At 39.3% G+C, this 20,324-nt stretch overlaps 1 protein-coding gene across 3 annotated transcripts in view; it reads left to right on the top strand.

Moving 5' to 3' along the window:
• The window catches only part of podn (podocan), a 32,784-nt gene extending 13,819 nt beyond the window's left edge, over positions 1-18,965 (top strand). For 2 of the 3 annotated variants that reach the window (XM_041790579.1, XM_041790580.1), the window contains exons 6-12: positions 1,728-1,837; positions 1,926-2,082; positions 3,415-3,530; positions 3,766-3,979; positions 4,127-4,570; positions 9,411-9,559; positions 17,723-18,965. In XM_041790579.1, coding sequence (XP_041646513.1) covers positions 1,728-1,837; positions 1,926-2,082; positions 3,415-3,530; positions 3,766-3,979; positions 4,127-4,570; positions 9,411-9,559; positions 17,723-17,867 — 1,335 coding nt within the window. In that variant the 3' untranslated portion in view covers positions 17,868-18,965. Of the gene's footprint in view, positions 1-1,727; positions 1,838-1,925; positions 2,083-3,414; positions 3,531-3,765; positions 3,980-4,126; positions 4,571-6,188; positions 6,233-9,410; positions 9,560-17,722 lie in introns of all 3 variants that reach the window. The other variant, XR_005992068.1, reaches the window with a different exon arrangement.
• Positions 18,966-20,324: the final 1,359 nt, after the last annotated feature.

Consider the following 20,324-nt stretch of genomic DNA (forward strand, 5'->3'; position numbering starts at 1 on the left):
GGGTTGGAATCAAAAGATTAATATGAGACAAGAGATCAACATTTGAGCTTTTATTTCCAGGTATTTACATCTGGATCTGAGAGATGCTTTGTTTGTCATGGAACACCACGTTTTAGGTGAGCAAAAGTAATGGAAAAGATTGACTTAAAATAGATAAAAGTGAATAAGACTTAATATTTAGTTGCAAATCCTTTGCTTGCATTAACTGCATCATGCCTGTGACCTGCTGACATCACCAAACTTTTACATTCTTCTTTTGTGATGCTTTTCCAGGCTTTCACCGAAGACTCTTTCAGTTGTGTGTTTTGGGGGGTTATTCCATTTAGTCTCCTCTTTAGCAGCTAAAATGCTCTAAAGGGTTAAAGTCTGGAGACTGACTTGGCCAGTCTAAAACCTTCCACTTCTTGCCCCTGATGAACTCCTTTGTTGTTTTGGCAGTGTGTTTTGGGTCATTATCTCGCTGCATGATGAAGGATCTCCTAATCAGTTTGGTTGCATCTTTCCTTAAATTGGCAGACAAAAAGTTTCTGTAGACTTTTGAGTTCATTTTGCTGCTGCCATCATGTGTTTCATCATCAATGAGGATTAATGAGTCCGTCCCAGAAGAAGCCATGCAAGCCCAAGCCATGACATTACCTTCACTGTGTTTCACAGATGAGCTTGTATGTTTGGGATCATGAGCAGATCCTTTCTTTCTCCAGACTTTCCATCACTTTGGTAAAGGTTCATCTTTGTCTCATCAGTCCATAAAATTTTGTCTGAGGATTTTTGAGGATGGCCTTGGTACTTTTTGGCAAATTCTAGTCTGACCTTCCTGTTCTTCTTATGAATGAGTGGTAAGCATCTTCTGGTGTAGCCTCTGTACTTTTGTTCAGGATGTCTTCTGTGAACAGTAGATGGTGATACCTTCACTCCTGCCCTCTGGAGGTTGTTGCTGATGTCACTAACAGTTGTTTTAGGGTCTTTCTTTACAGCTCTCACAATGTTTCTGTCGTCAACAGCTGATGTTTTCCTTGGTCTATCCGTTCACAACTGTTACTGAGTACACCAGTGGTTTCTTTCTTCTTCAGGACATTCCTAATGGTTGTACTGGCTATAGCCCATGTTTTTGCAGTGGCTCTGATTGATTTTCCACCTTCTCTCAGCTTCACAGTTGCTTGACTTTCACCTATAGACAGCTCTCTGGTTTTCATGTTAGTTACACCTCTAACAATAAATGCAGTCTGCACAGGCAAAACCCAAATCTGAAGCTGAGTGTAGACATTTGGTGCTATTTATTGTGTAAATAATCAATGTAAAAGGACACACCTGGGCAACAAAACACATTTGTCAGTCACATGATCCGATACTTTTGCTCATATGAAAAATGGGTGGGTTCAAACACAGGGCACAGTCTTCTAAGTTGTGTTTCAGATCCAAATGTAAATACCTGGAAATAATAGCTGAAATTCTAATCTCTTGTCTCATATTTTTCTTTTGATGTCAGACTTAAATGTTTTCAGTCTACAGCACAAATAAAGGAAATGGCCTTGCAGTTCCAATACTTTCAGAGGGGAGTGTAGATTTTAAGTTACTCAGCAGCCCAGAGTTTCCTTTCTCATGATCTATGATGTACATTTTCAGTTGGAGACAGGCCAGTCTGGCACCCTTACCCTTTCACTGTGCCTAATTTTGCTGTTGGATTGCTGAAAAAACACAGGGTTGTTCTTCTTTCTTTGTGCCTGCAGCTCACCTCGGCACCAATGGTCTTACCACCCTCTTTGGTCAGCGCTGACTTTGCTGCTAATCAACTTACAAAGATTTACCCATATACATTTGGCCATAAACCAAAACTAAGGTACCATTTTATGTGTTTGTGTAAATTTACTAATTGTTTCTGGAATTATACATATTTTAATATGGAAATGCCTTTGATCATTTCCCAGGTCAGTGTACCTCCATAACAACAAGCTGACTGATGCAGGCCTTCCTGAACATATGTTTAACGCTTCAGACAACCTGGAGATCCTCACCATGTCAAGCAACTTCCTGCGGGTCGTCCCAAGGAACCTGCCCCCCTCCCTGTACCGTCTTCATCTGAAGGTGTGATTCTTCTTAAGGTTGCACAATGATGTTGGATACTATGATGTCACTCACAACAGTGGAAGTTCAGGTGTTGAAATTGAGCCACTATGGATTTTGAGCCAAAACAGTAACAGAAAATAGCTTAATAAAATTAGCACACTCTGCTATGACTGTCAAATGAGCCGAGTCACCTCGAGGGTGCTCAGAAATGGAGTACTCTATTGCACAATGAAATATATGATCGTTCCTCATTGGCAAGAACAATATAATAATAGATCTCCAACCAGGTTGTTCAGGTAGTCACACCTCTATAATAAAATAAAATAAAATACACATCAAAAAGGCAGTGTTAATTAAACTCATATCGAGTTAAACTTAACTCTTTAATAGTGTCAATATTAGCCCACACTACTTACAGTTAAACGTCACTTTTGAAAGTGTTTGATATTTTACAGTATGACAGATCTGCAGTAACTCTTCAAAATCTGTGGCAAGGCAGGTCTCCTTTGGCAAGAACAAAGCAGATAATCAAACTCACAGTAAGGCAATGCATAATGATAAAGAATATGCTCTACATGTCCTTTAGGAGCACATAAAGTCACATGCAGGAATTCAACCCAGAGGATAACTTCACTCATGGTGCAAATATGTCTCACATCAGAAATAAAAGCAATCTACTTGAAACATGAGCAAAATAACCTCAGCAGGGATCACTGTACAGCAGGCAACATTTAAACTCAACTAAACACATATAAATACATCAGCACACTCTGCCCAAGGGCATGCTGGGAAACTCTGCCCACATATCCCCAATATTTGAAATCACAGTATATGTCAACAGAGATGGAAAAGGTACAGGAGTATAGTTCTCAAGTAAAAGAAAAGGTCATCTGATTTGAGCTTACTGAGGTAGAAGTTAAAGTACTGATTTTAAAATGTACAGAAAAAAATACTCAATTACAGTAATTTGAGCAAATGTAATTAGTTACTTTCCAAAGCTGTGTTAAACACTCTATCTGGTGTGTTAGGTTAGCTGGGGTCCATGCCTGCCTTCTTTCCATGTCTTTCAGTATACAACAGAAATTTCAACCTTGCCTGGTAGGACACCCCAGTGAGTGCACAACAGGATATAACTCTGATTGAATATGTAGATTATGGATCACCATGGGGAATTTGCCACATTTATTTATTTAGCTCTGGGATCCAGTGAGTAACCTGCCCCTTCTGCCATCTGAGAGGGGGCAGAACTGTATAATGATGTCTGATGCAACAGGTGTCTGTATATGCTGACTCACTTCATTCATGAATATGGTGATATTGATGATAAAATGATTGTTCCTGTTGTTACAGAGCAACAAACTGGAGAAAATCCCAGCTGGAGCTTTTGATGACTTGCCAAACCTCAGAGAGCTGTATCTTCAGAACAACCTCCTCAGCAACGAGGGCATGGACAACGAGACTTTCAGGTGGACAAAAACTCTCTCAAACCCCCGAGGGGTCTACACAAACATCTTGATGCCGAGCGTATAAAAGGAAAGCCTTGAATGAAATTACATAAATCTGTTCCCAGCTGTGCACCAACAGGCACACGCTCTCTGTAAATACCGCGGCTGTGAATTGTCATGTTGCAGCAGCACAGAGAAAACATAGTGCAGGATAAAAGCACTGATTTAATGACTTCCTCTTCCTTCCTCCTTGCAGCCAGCTGAGCAGTCTGGAGTGTCTTGACTTGTCAAATAACAACCTGAGCGTTGTCCCTAAGGGCCTGCCTCGCAATCTAGTGCTGCTGCACTTGGAGAAGAACTCCATCCGCAGCATCCCTGGAGATGCTCTTACTTCTGTTCGAAACCTCGAGTACCTGCTTCTCCACAATAACAAACTCCGCTCACGTTCAATCCATCCAGCTGCCTTCCAGGTACATTTGTTTTTCATTTTATATTCTATCATCACAACAGGACTGAGACAAAAAGATACCCAGGTGCTCTGCTTTTTATCAGATATTTTGAACTTCTGACTTCTAACAATAGATCAACCCCTGACTCTACATTTGTTTTTTCATTAGGGCTTAAAGAAGCTTCACACTCTCCACATGTACAACAATTTGCTGGAGCGGGTTCCCAGGGGTTTGCCCCGGAGGGCGAAGACCCTTATGCTACTCCACAACTCCATCTCTGAAATTGGCCGCAACGATCTGGCCCTACTGTACACTCTGACCGAGCTCAACCTCAGCTACAACAAGCTGACCAGCTCCAGGCTGCACCGAGACGCTTTCAGGAAGCTGAGAATGCTGGAAACTCTTGACCTGTCAGGAAACAGCCTCTACTCGCTGCCTATGGGACTTCCTCGCAGCTTGCAGGTGCTCGAAATCAAGAACAATCAGCTGAGCTCCATTCCAGATGGAGCGCTGACCGGCATGGAGAAGCTGAAAAAATTCATCCTGAGTGACAACCAGCTTAAACTGAACTCCGTCTACCAGGGAGCCTGGATGGAGCTCAGTGCACTTAAAGTGAGTAAGCTGCTGGATTAAGAAACTTCAGGGTTGCCGCATCTAATTTAAGTCTTTGAATGCCCAGTCACAGAAAATTGAATATTATTTTTGCACCATGTGATGTTGGTGCTATTTGAATTTCCCTGCAAGCCATTCCCAGTAATTTTTATCATGAGGTCAAATGTTCTTAATCTTGTCAAAGTTAGTTCCATCTAAATTTAAGACCACACAGAAGACATTTAGGACTGATGTGTAGCTTTGTTTAAGACTCTACTTCAAAGTTCCACTTTTTATATATCATATACAGAGGGTAAAAACATTTGGCGTTTTCATTTTCAAGTCAGTTAGACACTGACCTGTAGCTCCTGCAGTCACATTTCAGAGCATCATTCAGCAAGACCCTGACCTCAAATAGCTCCCACTGGATAGACATCAATGTCTAAATGTTTGTGAAGAGAATAGCACTTTCTGGGGTTTTTTCTACGGCTTCTGCTACCATTATGTGAATTTGGCGTGAATGGGTAAATAGGGCACTTGACTTTGTAAGAATGACTTTTTGCATTCCTTCTACTAAAAAAGGCACTGCAGTTTCTGTGATGAACCAACGAATTAGGCTGTTCTTAATGCCTGAAGCAGCTGCTTGAAGCTGTTGAAATCAGCGCCGCTGTTACAAATAAAGCATAAAGTGCTGCTTAAGTTCTCCTGATTCTGTTTAGTAGTTAAGGGACATTTTGACTAAACGGCATCAGTCAGTTCTGGTTGGGACGACACAGATTAGCCCAGTGAGCCTTGCTGTTGTTGCTAATTGCTTATTAGCCTGGTGTCATGTGTTGATGAAATATTCCAGTATCTTTGCTCTTATCCTGCTGGCTGTAGATAGAAGCAATAATCCAGGTTACTGGCCTGGTTGAGTGAGACGTGCACTGCATCATGCAGTTTGACAGCTGCTGTCATTTTTGTTAACTTCACCATGATGGATGTATATTTTAAACTGTGCTCACAGCATTTACACCCATATCAACCCTGGAAAATCTGTATCAATACATGTATGGACAAGACGGTATATTACAGAATCAATTTTTTGAACACAGGCTTTTTGCATAGTCTATGCACCATCAGAGTACAAGCTAAATGCTGCTAGCTGTTACATTCTACTACTACTACCATTGCAGTAGTAATTTATGTATGTACAGCTCTTCTTTTTCAGTTTGACTCTGACATGATATGCAGGACATATTGTGTAACTGCTGCCATACAACAAGAAGTTGATCCTTCTTTATATATAACTTGGTACTTCACATTACCTATCGTTGCCATGGCTGTTTGTTGTGCTTCCTCCGTGGCTGTCCTCGGTGCCTCCCACACAACAGAATTTCTCATTTTGGGCATGTTTAATATTTATAATGTCATTTCAGAGGAGCTCAAATGATCTTATGATCGGATCATAGATTACTCTTAACAAACCACATACCACAGGAAAATCTGTCAAGATAACCTTTAGAACCATCTTTAGTTTTAATGATGCTTTTCTTTGTTGTATGTTTGCAGTTTAAATCCAGTTTAGGCTTTATAAAAACAGTAAGGACATTCATGTGAACATTTATATTTATATTTTGTACCTTTTCTCTTGGTGTAGATGGATCTGGAAGACAACAAAAACCACATAAAAAGAGAAACTAGGTGAATTGGTATCCTTGTTTTCTCTGCAACCCCTCATCCCTCTAATTTTCCCTCCTCTTTTGGCTGTTTTTGTATCCACATTTCTGTCAGACGTCCTTGTTGTGATGTGATGTTACATCTGCCATACTAATTAGGACGGAAACCTGGAAAGTCTATTTCAGTGACAGCGAGGGATACTCGTCCTCTCTCTTTATGGAGCTGTAGCTTGAAAAACATCCAACTTGTGTTAACAAGGTGCACCAGGAGGATATGATGGGATTACTTTGGGTTTTAAAGCAATTAGTTTTTTAAAATCCTTCATGGGAATTTCTTAAACATATGGACAAAGTTTATCATGCAAATGTGAATATCTGCAAGGGCCTTTGCAATGGAGTTTCACGAGCAGGGGTGCTTGATTGAAAAATGAGTAAAGGAGTTCACAATGATGTGAAATCTCAGCAATGAGAACAAAAATATGCAGATAGCTGTGTGGGGGGAATATTTCAGCAGTCATAGCATGCCCTGCTTAGTCATAAACTGTGTAATGCAGCATAAATAGTACATAACATAAATAGTAATGCTTCTTTCTCATTGCCTTTTAAATAGTTTGGCCTTACACAGAAAAAGCAAAAGCTGGTGAAAAAAAGCTTGAATCAATCTCTGACTCAGACTACAAGGTTGTGAACATTTTATAGTAACTGTATGTTATGCTGTTTATATTTTGTACAAATGTGTTTCCAAGAATTTTTACAAACCGCCAATGGAGAGCAGCCGAGGAAAAATCTGAGCCTGCAGCACAAGTTCAACATTAGGGCTTGGTTTTTAGGTTCCCACAATGGACGATGGATATTAACAACACATATTACAGATACAGTTTGTAGAATTTCTACACTGAAATATTGAAATTAATTTAAAAAATGACCATTCCTATATTATGTAGATTTTTAATTGAGGTCTTACAGTATGTTCAAAGAAAGAGAAATTCTTAATTTTCATAATTGTTAGGGGTCTTTTTGGGGTCAGTTATTTTTATGGAGGCTGCTATAGGTTGTGAGTTCAGTCGCTCAAACTCACCTCTGTAACATGGACCCCCACCACACTTGGCATTTCCAGCACAATAACCTCCAGTTTCCACATACAATCAGTTCCACTGCCCGTGCTCTGGTGCATCCCAGAAGTGCCACTCTGCCCTGCTTCGTTTCATCTGCTGCAGGTCTGTTTTCAGCGCCGGCCACTGCCGCGTTCATACATGTAGAGCAGACTGATCTGAATAGCTGGAAAAATGTGCAAAGTATCTGGTTAACTTCAAAATAAAAAACACAATGCATGGGTGCCTGATCATAAATTATCACTGTGTCAACATCACACCTCATCCTGCAGCACAAGCAAAAGGTCATCATGAGGTCAGTGGGTCACAGAGCTACAGTGCCTATTAAAAGTATTCACCACATTGGATGTTTTACCTTTTCATTGATTTTATAAATCAATCATGGTCAGTATAATTTATCTTGTTTGACAAAAACAGATGTCTACAAAGTGATGTCAGTTAAAAAAATGTAATATTATTGCATAAATATTCACCACCTCCAGAGTGACTGACCTAATTCAACACAGGTCCAGCCAATTGGTGCTAGTAGTCTCACAATTAGTGAAATGAGGATCAACTGAGTGCAGTGAATGTGTCTAAAGTGATTGTAAGATAAAAACACCTGTGTCTGGAAGGTCCGGTCACTGGTTTATCAGTATTCCTGGCTACCATTACACCATGAAGACAAAAGAACACTCCGAGCAACTCAGAGAAAAGGTTATTGAAAAGTATAAGTCAGGGGATGGAGAAAAAAAAAAAATCCAAGGTATCGAACATCCCCTGGAGTTCAGTAAAATCTAACATCAAGAAATGAGAGGAATATGGCACATGTGTAAATCTGCCTACATCAGGCCATCCTCACAAACTGAGTGACTGTACAAGAAGGAGCCTAGTGAAAGAGGCCACCAAGACACCTATGACTACTCTGTAGCTGATTTGGGAGAGTCCCTGTGATAACAACTGTTGCCTTGGTTCTTCACCAGTCAAAAGGCATGTGGAGAACTCCATTGTCAAGTAGAAGAAAGTTCTTTGGTCTGATGAGACCATCAGACAAGATGCTATGTTTGGCAGACATCAAACACTGCACACCGCAAACACACCATCCCCACTGTGAAGTGCAGTGGGTATGACTCTCAGCAGCCAGTCCTGGAAGGCTTGTAAAGGGAGAGGGAGGGAGCCAAATTATATTGACAATGACTGATTTATAAAATCAATAAAAAGATAAAACATTCAAGAGGGTGAATATTTTATAGGCACTGTACAATGGAACAATTGGCATGGAAAAGCTAACTTCTGAAGGAAAAAAACAGACCTTTACGTAAAACCACAGATTCTTTGTTGCAAACATTACTTCATATTATACTCACTCATGACAGCAACAATAAAATAATGGAATCATGTCGAAATGAATATCAAATAAATCACAAAAAAGGCAAAATAATTTGCTATAGATATACTATTCCTGCATGAACTCTCAGTTCCCCTTGTTTTAAGCTGACCATTGGGCAGCACTATAGAGTGAGGTCATTCACCTTCAGTTGGAGCAAAACCATGGTGCTATGGAGCGAGGAACAGCTGTTGTATGTGGAAATTACGGGTAAGGCCAGTGCTGCTTAGAACTACCCACCTCTGAGGCCTCCTTCTCAATATCACTTCTTGAGTATTGAGGGCTCTGTTCAATGAAATGTCTCATAAAGATGGAAAAATGTGCTGAAAAGACAGTTTTGGGATTCTGCTGAAAGTGGTGCCAGGATACACAAGCGCTCCAGCGTTGCTTTCAGTGCACATCCTCTGTCTGGAGTGCCTTTTTCAGTGAATTTCTCCTTCATTATGAGAATGAAGTAAAACAGAACGGCTGTTTTCTGTTTAGTAAATATGCCTTATTAGGTGTGTGTGTGTTTTTTTTTTAACAGAGTCAAAACGAGAAGTAGCTGGGTGCTGGTCTGTACTAGTCATATTGTGTAATTTTCTTGGTTCAGAGCCCCCTGGTGGCTAAATTTTACATACTGTATTTTTAAGTGTGTTTTCCTGTAATTCTTTGAATCTTCAATTCTTTTATTACACGCTGTACATCTGAGGGAACAGTCATTCATTATGGGTCCTATTTTATAGACACTGGACCTGTCTGGCAACTTGCTGACACACATCCCCTCTGATCTGCCGGAGTCTCTGGAGTACCTTTACCTGCAGAGTAACCGCATCGCCACCATTCCTGAGACAGCATTCGAAGGCACTCCAAACATTAAAGGCATCTTCCTTCGGTAAGGGACAAACAAACTAGTTCTTATCATCAGGATGACTGTTGCTAAATGACTAGATTGATGTCACTGATAATTGTCAGTCTTTGATTTTTTTCTAAACTCTCTTCTGTTGTCCTTCTTCAGTGTTTGAATGCGCTCTGACCTCAGAGTACATATACAACTAATCAGGAGGAATGGGTCAATCGTACCTTCCTCAGGGCTTTATTGAAGTCTAGTGAAAGGACCCTTTCATAAGTTTTCTTGTCATTTGAATTGCTCTCCACTCAGGAAATTATTATATGATTTGACTGAAGAATGGCTGTGAGGTTATTACTTGTGTTTAGTCTGCTACCTGCACTCAGGTAGATGTACATCATTTTTCTGTCTGCTTTTTTTTTCCCCAGGATTTATTTTTTGGCATTTTTGCGCCTTTATTAGATAGAGGAGGACAGTGGTTAGAATCGGAAACAGGGTCAAGAGTGGGGGAGAGACATGCTGTAAAGGGCCTCAGGCCAGATTCGAACCCGGGCCGCCCACATACATGGGGAGCGCCTTTGACCACTAGGCCACCTGCTCCCCCTCTGTCTGCTTTTTAAGTTCATAATTTTACAACCAGCTCACAGTGAATGCGGTGACAATGGTAACTTTTTGTTTCCTGATCTTTTAGGTCTTTTTTTTAAATTGATAAAAGAGTGCAATCATGGTGAATATAAACCTCTGAAAATTGTGCAACTATATGAAAGTTAAGTCTGATTTAGAAAATTACATTCAGAACCTCAAAGTTTACATAAAGCATCATACTTTTCAGTAACTGTGTTCATCCATTGTATTTAAATATGGAATTAAGATACACTTACAGCCAAAATAATAGGAATAGAGATGAACTATAAGCTTTGCTCTAAAAAGAGTCCTGTTCTCACTCTCTAGTGATGGGAAATGGTCGAGGAAAGCAAAAGGACAAACAGATATTTTTGTTCATGAGACAAAAATAAAGAATTGCCCATTCTACAATGTCAAACCAAATTTTAACACTTGAAATCTGAAAAGCAATTATGATCTTCAGATAAACCTAACCAGTGTTGGATAGTTACTCAAAAAAAGTAATCCATTAGATTTGAACCCTTTGGGGAGGTTGTGCACATTTGATGTACTTTTAATTTTTTTGCTTATTTTGGCAGTGTTCATGTATATGACATGAATTTTGCCAGGGTTGTCTATTTTGATTTTATCTTGCTATTTCTAGCTCAGCTCCCACAGTAAGTCTAAAATACACGGTAACAAGAGTTACACTAAAGCTTTTAGGTGCAAAAAATGCGCCATTGAAACCCATTTAAACTTCTTACTTTCCTTAAAGCAAGATACATACATGTTATTATACCTCCATGCCATTCTGGGCTTTTGCCTTGGAATTAATCATTTTACTACTCTCCACCATGATGGTATAATTTTGATCTTATTTAACATTTTAAACATGCAAAAAATAATGATGCATAAAAATAAATGTCAGTGCTAATCAATGACATATCCCAGGCGGTAATAATTCAACACACCAAAAATTTTACTTTGCATGTAACATATGAAATATCACAATATACAATAATATACCATAATTATAATAAAACAATTTGGCCAAAAATGACTTAGGCAATTATGCCATGAGACTAACGATGTGTCAAGAAGAAGGCTACAGGAGGTAACCTTAACATTTCCTCTCCAAGAATCAAACAAATTCATGAACGGCAAACATGCTCCTAATATAGAAATGATTTCCACTCAAAACAACTCCTGATCCTAAATGCCCTTCAAAACCAGAAACTTCAGAAAAAGATCCTGGCCTCCAGGGGGCGCTTTAGCAGGAAGAGCGAGAGGGAGAGACAGATGGAAGAAAGAACAAGCCGAGGACTGGCCTATGATTGTGTTTTGAAAGTCATTAGGCAATAATAATACTCATTACCAGTTATGTAGTTACATCAGGGTGAGAATATTTCCCCCCTTTTGGCTCTGATCCCCTCTCTGATAATACATTTTCATCTCTGGGGGGTATACGTTTTATCCCTGCCTCTATTCAAACTGAATGCCTCCCACTCTGGTCCTCTGTTCTCAGCATTCACTATCTGATTGAATCTTTCATGGCACATGATCAGAATTAAAGAATTATGTTCTTATACTGTGGTCCGATCATTGCAAATGGCCTGAGTTCTCACACTGGTGGCTGAAATTTTGTCTGAACCTAATCACATCTGAAGTTCAAACAAATTCCCCTCCTTATTGTAAATAAAATGCTGGAGATGTTTGAAACATTTTACCTGTGATAGAGATGCTGTTTTGTTGAGTCATAATTTATTCATTGGCGCTTGTAAGTCATACAGTCCTTACCACCCAATCCATAAACATGATCATGTCCATTTTCTGCTATCCCAGAGACCAATAAATAAACCATTAGTAGACTATTCTTTAACTTCTATGTAGGAAAATTTGCTTGTTTTGATGAAAGTGGGAATTATTATTTAATTATAATTAATTATAAAGACAATTAGAGCGGACAGCAACATTCAGCTCTAACTCCTGTGAGAGCACACACCCTGATGTAACTACATACTGGTTCATTTGGACTTTTGATTGTGTCTCTAAAGTTAAGGCGTTCCTATTGAAGTTGTTTTGTTTCATTTAGAGTGTGTCTGGCTTTTGCAGGCCGTTTGCCTTTACTCGCCACCGTAGTTTCTGACCTGGACACTTCACATCCTTGTCCTTTCGTGCAAAAAATCCAAAGTAGTGTCCACATGTCCTAAGGTGTCCTTATTTAAACCAATTCACCATTCTCCTCTCTCTACTTTATGAACTCAAGCTAATGTGTCATTCACCTGAATCAGCGAGTTACACGAGTGTGCATTAAAAGAGCGCTTGATTTTTTTTTCTGTGCTCCTGACGTTCACATACAGTAAAAAACCCAACACTGAACCTAACCATGCAAGGGACTGTTTCTGTGAAAGAGTCTCATAGTCTCGTGCATTAGCTGTGCTTAAGTTATGTCTTAAGGTAGGCTCAGACTACAAGATGCAAGTCAAAGATTGTCAGATGTTTGTACAACAGAAGTGCTGCATGTGATACTAGCATTTTATTGCTCTGAAAGGAAGAAAACAACAAACGAGCCTGAAACAATCATTGACTCATCCTGATGTATCAAGAGTACATGTGCATATGTAGCGGCTATCCTGACAGTCTCTTCTCATTGAACCGTGGTGATGGGGCTTGGCTTTGATGGTACATTTTTACTTCAGCTGACCAATCAGTGAAAAGCATTTTTAATTCAATATTTGTCAAAGTGCTGCCCCTTGTACCAGACAGTTTGTGGACAGGCCAACAACTAAAATAATGGCTATTTACCCTCAAACAGTGACGAACGTGTAAAATATGAGAAGTTAAATAAACTTTGTCATCTCCAAGGGGGACACTTGTATCGTCAGCAGAGAATAAATTAAAAATAGCAAATTCATACACAGAATACACAACATACACAGGCTATCCAACATGCAGAAGTGGGCTACGCTGTTTATGTGAAAGCATTGTGATTTGGTGGTAACTAAAGCCTTTATCTTAGACAGACACCCATGTAAAACATTAAGAGTGAGTGATGAACTCATGGTCTGGCCCAGTAGTCTAGTAGGGGTTGGGAAATAAAAATAAAAACATGATCATTTGGTGAGATTTATGCTGAAAACAAAATAATTTTAAAAAGCTGTTAAAAAGTAAGTCTGCACACAGATTTGTCAGGGGCCCCTGATCAGCCAGAGAATGGGCCCACTGTGGTTGTGATTTATTGATGATATCAGTGCATGTGTGTTTAATCAGTAGCACTGGTGCTAGTGTCCTGAATAACAGTTGCCTCATTTTGTAGCAGAAAAGTGTGTCAAACTAAAATAGAAAACATCTATATGTGCTACCTTTTGATCACTTTTCCCACCAAATTTTGCCGCTATTATTTGCCACTTTTCATCAATTTTGCCTGAATTAAACCCATTTTCATCTCTTTTTCCCACTTATTTTTTTTCCAATTTGAACACATTTTTGCCAGTTAAACCAATTTTGTCCCTTTTTACACATTGTGCCTCTGTTGACCTATTATTACCACTATTAACCCCCCCTTTTTTAACCACTTTTGATGCCCATTTTTGCCAGTTTAACCCATTTCTGCCAATGTCTGTCAAATTTTCTGCCCCAGTTAACCCATTTTTGCCAGTTTAAACCACTTGTTCCCACTTTTAAATCCCATTTCACCAAATTTTCCACCCATTTTTTGCCACTTTAAACCCATTTCTTCCACTTTTGAACCCCTTTTTACCACTGTTTGTGCCTGTTTTTGCCACTTCAACCCATTATTGCCATTCTTTGCAAATTATATGCCACTTTTATTGACTTTTTGCCACTTCTGACCCAATCAATTCTATTTTAAAGAAATCGGGTTTACATTTTTAAGAAGGCTATATACTATGGCATAAATGAACAAGAATATATTTGTTGCTTTGATAAGAGTGGTTATTATTCAGGTTAAATCTAAAATATGGATATTACAGCTTAACTTTACAGTGAACCTTGATTTCGCTGACCTCCATGGGCCACTAGTTTGACTGGGCCCCAGAAAGCGCTCCCTTTTATCCCCCCTTATGGATGGCCTTGTCTGCACTATTCTTGAATGTGCATGGCTGTTCAACCACCTTCAGATACAGCGGGGGTCCCCGGTCTCTGGCACCTTTATTTTGGGGGTCGTGGGCCGAAAAGGAAAAGTTGAGAACTCCTGGTCTAGTGTACGCATTTAGAGGATTAAATGGCAAACATCATTTGTCATGATGTCTGTGGTCTTCTTAAAACTGGTTAAATCCAAAAACCCTTTTGAGTTTGACCAACATAAGTTTAGGACAAATCTTCATCAAGAAGCCCACTTGGACATGAGCAGTTTTCTTGTGTGCTTCAATGAAAAGAAAATTGTTAATGTCAAACTTTGATGTGACTCAAAGAGCAAAGACATCAAGCAATAATCCTTAAAAAAGAGATTATTGTGTTTTATCTGACATAATCCATACACAAACTGACATGAAACGATCAAAGAAAAGATTTGTGTTTTCATGTCACACTTTTATGCTCAGGCACTGTGACCTTAAACCAGCCTGCTGCTGGTGGTACTCTCATAGCTACCATACATCTTTGAGAGGGGTATGGATTTATGATAAAACTTTCCAAGAAAACTAGTCAGCAGATTTTCTGAGGAGATTATTTTTTCATTTAAAGTTTTGAGACACTGCAGAGGAGTACCACCCTACATGAAAAATGCTGAAAAGTTTGTTTAAAATGATCAAATTCTTCTTTTATATTTAAAGCAGAGTTTTAACTGAAACTTAAATCACTTTAGGATATATCACCTCGACTTTATCCCAGCTTTTTCCTGCCAGCCAACCAGCAAGTTTCTGCCTGAGGTCAGAATAGGGCAGTGTGTGAACACAGTGAGGAAAATCCACTGTAAACAAGCAAGAAGGGTCGATGATGTGTATACTTAAGGACCAGTGTGTTACTGGTGTGAGCTTGCATCATACTCTTATATGCACTAAATATTAGAGTATTGTCCAATATGTAAACGCCAATATTATTTTTGGCCCATTTTTACCTTAAACTTTATCGGTCTGTAATGCTATGTAGTCAAGCTTCCCAAAGGCCTTCTGTATGAAGGGGCAATGCTCACTGAATCTCCGGAGGCTAAGCTAGCTTTGGCTATGTTTGCTAAGGTTAGGGTTGCCAACTTTTGTGCATAAAAATAAGGACATCTCACACTCAGCCAGTGCCATGTCTACTATAACTTTTTTTTTTTTTTTTTTTTTTTTTACTTTTTGGTATAGGCATCTAAACTAAAAAGTAAAAAAGGTGGTCCAAGCTCTCCATCAGTTCTGTGAAAGTAGCCAGCTGTTTGACCTACGCTTCCACCAGACAGTCAGCAGCACATAGAGAATGACTTCTAAATACATTCAAATTTGCAGTTACACTGCAATTCATCTTTAAAGGGGCTTTCAATTACATAACCTGGATGAAGATTCATATTCTGTTATTTGTTTTGTATGCTGTTTTAAAAGATCATATTTGTCTTTAACCCCACTACTCAAATATCAAAACTAACTAGTTGTTTTAAGTGAATTAATTTTTCAGTTTACATGAGCAAATGTACAGACCAGTTATTTTTCTTCCACTTAAGTGAATTTTTTCAGTCTTTCCTCTCCTTTAAATCAAGCCATGTGAACACAGTTTAGGCTAAAATATTTGTCATATGTCCGTCTTATCTACTAGGATAGATAATAATGACATTTTTTAAATTTTGAATGTAGGGATCAATAGGTAAGTACTTCATTTTCAATTTCAAACATTTTCATTATTGTGAAAAATACACAGGAATCTCTACTAACAGCTTTAATCTGTTTTTGCTTCACATTGGGAAACATGCGGTGTTGCCAACTTAGCAACGTTGTCGCTATATTTAGCGGGTTTTCAGACCCCTCTAGCGATTCTTTTTCGAAAAAGTGGCCAGCGACAAACTAGTGACTTTTTTCTGGTGTTGTTGGAGACTTTTTGAGACTCTGACGTGAGTTGCCGTGGGCCCCTCCCACGGCCCAAAGCACTCACAGGTGCCTCGGTCCTCATGCAGCAGCAGTATATCCCAGCTGCAGTCAGACAAATCGCACCTTGAAGCCACCTTGATAGTTTTTCTGTGTTCTCTTGTTGGTCTATTTAGATTGTTACTGAGAATGTACCTTTACATAGAAAATGTTAAAAAATGTTGATGTTTTACCACGACTTGTTGTAGACTCCTAAGTAAGTCATAGTCCCAAGATACCGAGTATAAAACATGCCCTTTTCAACTGTAGCTACAACTGTACAGATTTAGTTTATATGCATTTTTAGGTGTGTTTAAAGTGTTTAAAGATATGCCTGGGTAAGATGTGACCAAAATTCTTATTTACAGAATTTTAATTTAGTTTTTCATTCTATTTATTCTATTTTTATTCAAGTGAGAAAAACACTTCGACTACCTCAGGTTATGTTCAAATACAGCTCTGTTGATGTGCTTTTGTCATGTTGCCAAATTTAAAAAGGAGACTATAAATAAAAAGTGCATATTTTTCATCAAATTAATTTGTCTTGGTTCAAGTTTGACATTATCAGCTGCTTACAGGGCGCCAAACATGTCTGGCCTGGCTATATTTCTTTATTTTGAAATTTGGCTCTGTTGAATTTGTAATTGAATAGCCCTTCAGTAATGCTTTACTAATGCTCTGTAAAAACAGCTGTAACATCAGATGATGCTTTGCCTACCCATTAAGCACATAGTAACTGTGTCCTAGGTAATGAATCCCTTAAATGTATCATATCTTGGGCTTTGTGTAGCAGAGAACTATAATCTGAAGAATCAAGTCTCCTCCTCTTCTCTGACTTGAATGAACTCTGCAAGTTTCCCACTTTAACTTGTCCCACGCAGACTAAGTTTATACCCACCAGCAGTGCAGCTGAAAGCAGCCGTCTTCTTCTAGGGAGAGAACAGATTTCACTTCAAATTTTCAAGGCTTTTGTTCCCTTGACTGACCTCAACCTAGCTGCTCCATGTCTTGTGTTTACAAGGCCTTGACCCCTTCCAGGCTGTTGTGGTCCTCTTGTTGATATCAGCTGCTGCAATGTTTTTCTCCTTCACAGATGGCCTGAGCCAATTTAGAGCTGCGGGAACAATAAACAGGGGTTTATGTGTGTTTTCATTGGTAATTGCATCTGTATTGCATGATGGTTGGCTGTTAAACTTTAATGGAGACACATGTAAGCTCTTGAGCAGATGAGCCAACTCCAGGTGTTTCAGATTTTCTTAGCTGTAAAGGAGTTTGACACTTGTGGCTGTGTGATGGGCTTAAAACATTAGAGTGGGTGCAGTTCAGAGTTGTGTACGTGCTGCTTAAACGCCTCACAGAGTGGAGAGGAGCTGTCACGCCTGGTGTCTGATCCTCCTGAGTGATGTGATTTGTAAATGTCATCTGCTATCTGTTGACCACCCCCTCTGAATGTTTGAAGTTTTGCTTTTAACCTCTGAAAACCAAGAATTTTTGATCAACATTAAAGCGAAGGAAAGACTCACACTGCCTCTTCTTTGTGCTCTCCTTTAAGGTTTAACCGCCTGTCTGTGGACACTGTCGACGAGAGCTCTTTCGCACACCTCACCAATTTACAAGTGTTGGACATCGGCACAGGAAACAGCAACCTCTCGTTTAAAAAAGATGAGATGGAGGAAATGGAGGAGGAGGAAACATAAATGCTTCTCAATTAAAATGACATTGGACTGCATTACGTCATGGACAGGAAGGGTTATAAAAGGAGGTGAACCTGTGAATGTCATTTCCCAGGTATATTAATGTATTGTGTTGAGAGGTACATATTTCTGGTGCAGGATACCGGAGGAGTATTTTCCATTTTTGGGCTGGTTTATGTTACATATCTTGATATCTAAACTAATAGTTTAACTGGTGTAAAGCAACAGTTTTTTTCTAAAGAGTACCGAGGGATGAGTCCTAAAACTTGGAAATGAATGAGTATTCAAGTCCTCCAGGTTCATGTAAAGTGTTTGGATTTTTAAAATTCTGTTGACAGCATGCACTCAGCTCTGCAGGATATTATCAGTCTTCCTCACACAAAAGACATTGAGTCTGTCTTGTCCTGATTCTGCCACTGGATCAGTCCTTTTCTGTCCCATGTGGTCCAGTGCATCCTCATTCATTCCCCCCTGTGTCTGTGCTGGTGTAGGCTGGTGGTGATCTGGGGCAGCGGCAGGTTGTTCACCGCTGCTTGGATTAATTATCGCCGCATGTAGCAGCACCTGGCTCCTCTTAAATGCTAGATTTTTCCAGAGGGGTCTGGCTGCAGACCTTCCATCTCAGACAGAACTCTGGCAGACAGCTTATGAGGGATGCCGCATATCTCAGAACGCATTTGTCTGTTGTAAAATGATAGGTCGGCCTTTAAAACAGATTAAGATGTTACAAAGTAAAGTGGCTTGCTGTGTTAGGTTACATTGTGACTAACTTCCTGTCTTGTATGTATGCAACCAATGATTCAGATCAAAATAGCCTTTTGCAATGCAAACAGGCATACATGCTTATTTACAATACAAGAACTTTATTTATCCCCGAAGGGAAATTCAATCGTCTGGGATTCTCGTCTGTTTACTGTAGAATTATAAAGTCTAATAGCTGATGGTATGAAAGTTCTTCTAAATCTTTCCGTCCTGCAGTGCAGGGATAGGAGCCGTCCACCACCGTTATTTCTTTGCTCACTGAGGGAGATATGAAGTGGATGATCCATGTTTTCTCAGAATGGCCTCCACCTTGCTCAGTGCGCGTCTCTCCACCTCATCCTCCAATGAGTTCAATTTGATTCCTACCACAGAGCCAGCTTTTTTAACCAGTTTGTTCAGACGCCTTGCATCCTCGTGTGTTACACTGCCTCCCCAGCAGACTGCAGCATAAAACAGAACACTTGCCACCACAGACTGATAAAACATCTGCAGCATCTTAATTGAAATTCAAATTCAATGTAATTTAAATTAAATTGAGCCCATTTCATTTATGTAGTAAATTATATATTTTTTACATGTCTAACTGCGGATTCAATGATCTTATTTATTCCCTCTGAACTTATTTCACTGTTTCCTCTTCATCGACTGTCTTTACTATATAAATTGATAACGAGTGTTAATAAAACAGAATAGTCAGTAATCAGTTAAAAACACTTAACAGGAAGTGCAATCCAAATACATTTCAAAATACCATGTAAGGAGAGGATTTATTCTATAATAAATTTCATTGCATATTTAACTGTTCTAACATAGAGCACATTGCTCTTAGTGTCCAACTAATCAAATATAGATAACTAAAACACTTAATCTGGAAGTGTAATCTGGTTTTATTTTGAAAGGTTTGCGTGTATTTCAGCACTGACGGTGGTAGATTTACACCAGAAGTTTAATCAGATTTTTGTGTGTGTGTATGTGTGTGTGGAAGTTAAAGCATGTATTCCAATGAGCAGTCTGTGCGAGTGGCTGTCAGAAGTGATGGTGTTTTGCATTTTCCAGCTCTGCTGCGGTCAAGCACAGACTCAGTTAATGTTACTAGCTCAGTCAGTTTATCTATTCATTTTCTACACCAGTTTTCCTGTTCAGTGTCACAGAGCTCAGCCAGTATTAAAGTTAAAATTAATATATTTATCAGCATGATAACTGCTGTGGCTTGACTCGACACTATTGTTAAAAATATTTAGACCTGATCATTCTAGCCTGTGGCAGCGGCTGGTGGTAAGATCCCAGATATTTCGAATACTCTCTCTCCTGCAGCTGGCACATGTAGCTGGTGTGTTTGTTGTTTGTTGGCCGCGGTGGCTCATTGATAATTGCTGCTGGAGGGTTTTCTTTGTCTTCATCTGGGGTTGAAAACCCTGAATTATACAGATGTATACTAAAATGAAAATCAAGATCTTGTTACACAGCCGCCATACACCCAGTCTGACAGAATATGTCATAAACTTTTTTTTTGCCACTGAGCTTATTTTCCAACAATAATCCAAAAACTGATTAAAACCCCCTTCAGGCCTTTTTGTTGATGGAACTGGCCTATACTTACGTAGAGGTCGGACTACATCATCCCTGCAGCACTCTGTCGTGTTTTTGTGCTACATTCATCTACATCACAAAATGTGAATTGAACCATTTAAATGTTTC

The sequence above is a fragment of the Cheilinus undulatus genome, linkage group 7 (genome assembly GCF_018320785.1).
Source record: "Cheilinus undulatus linkage group 7, ASM1832078v1, whole genome shotgun sequence".
NCBI lineage: Eukaryota > Metazoa > Chordata > Actinopteri > Labriformes > Labridae > Cheilinus > Cheilinus undulatus.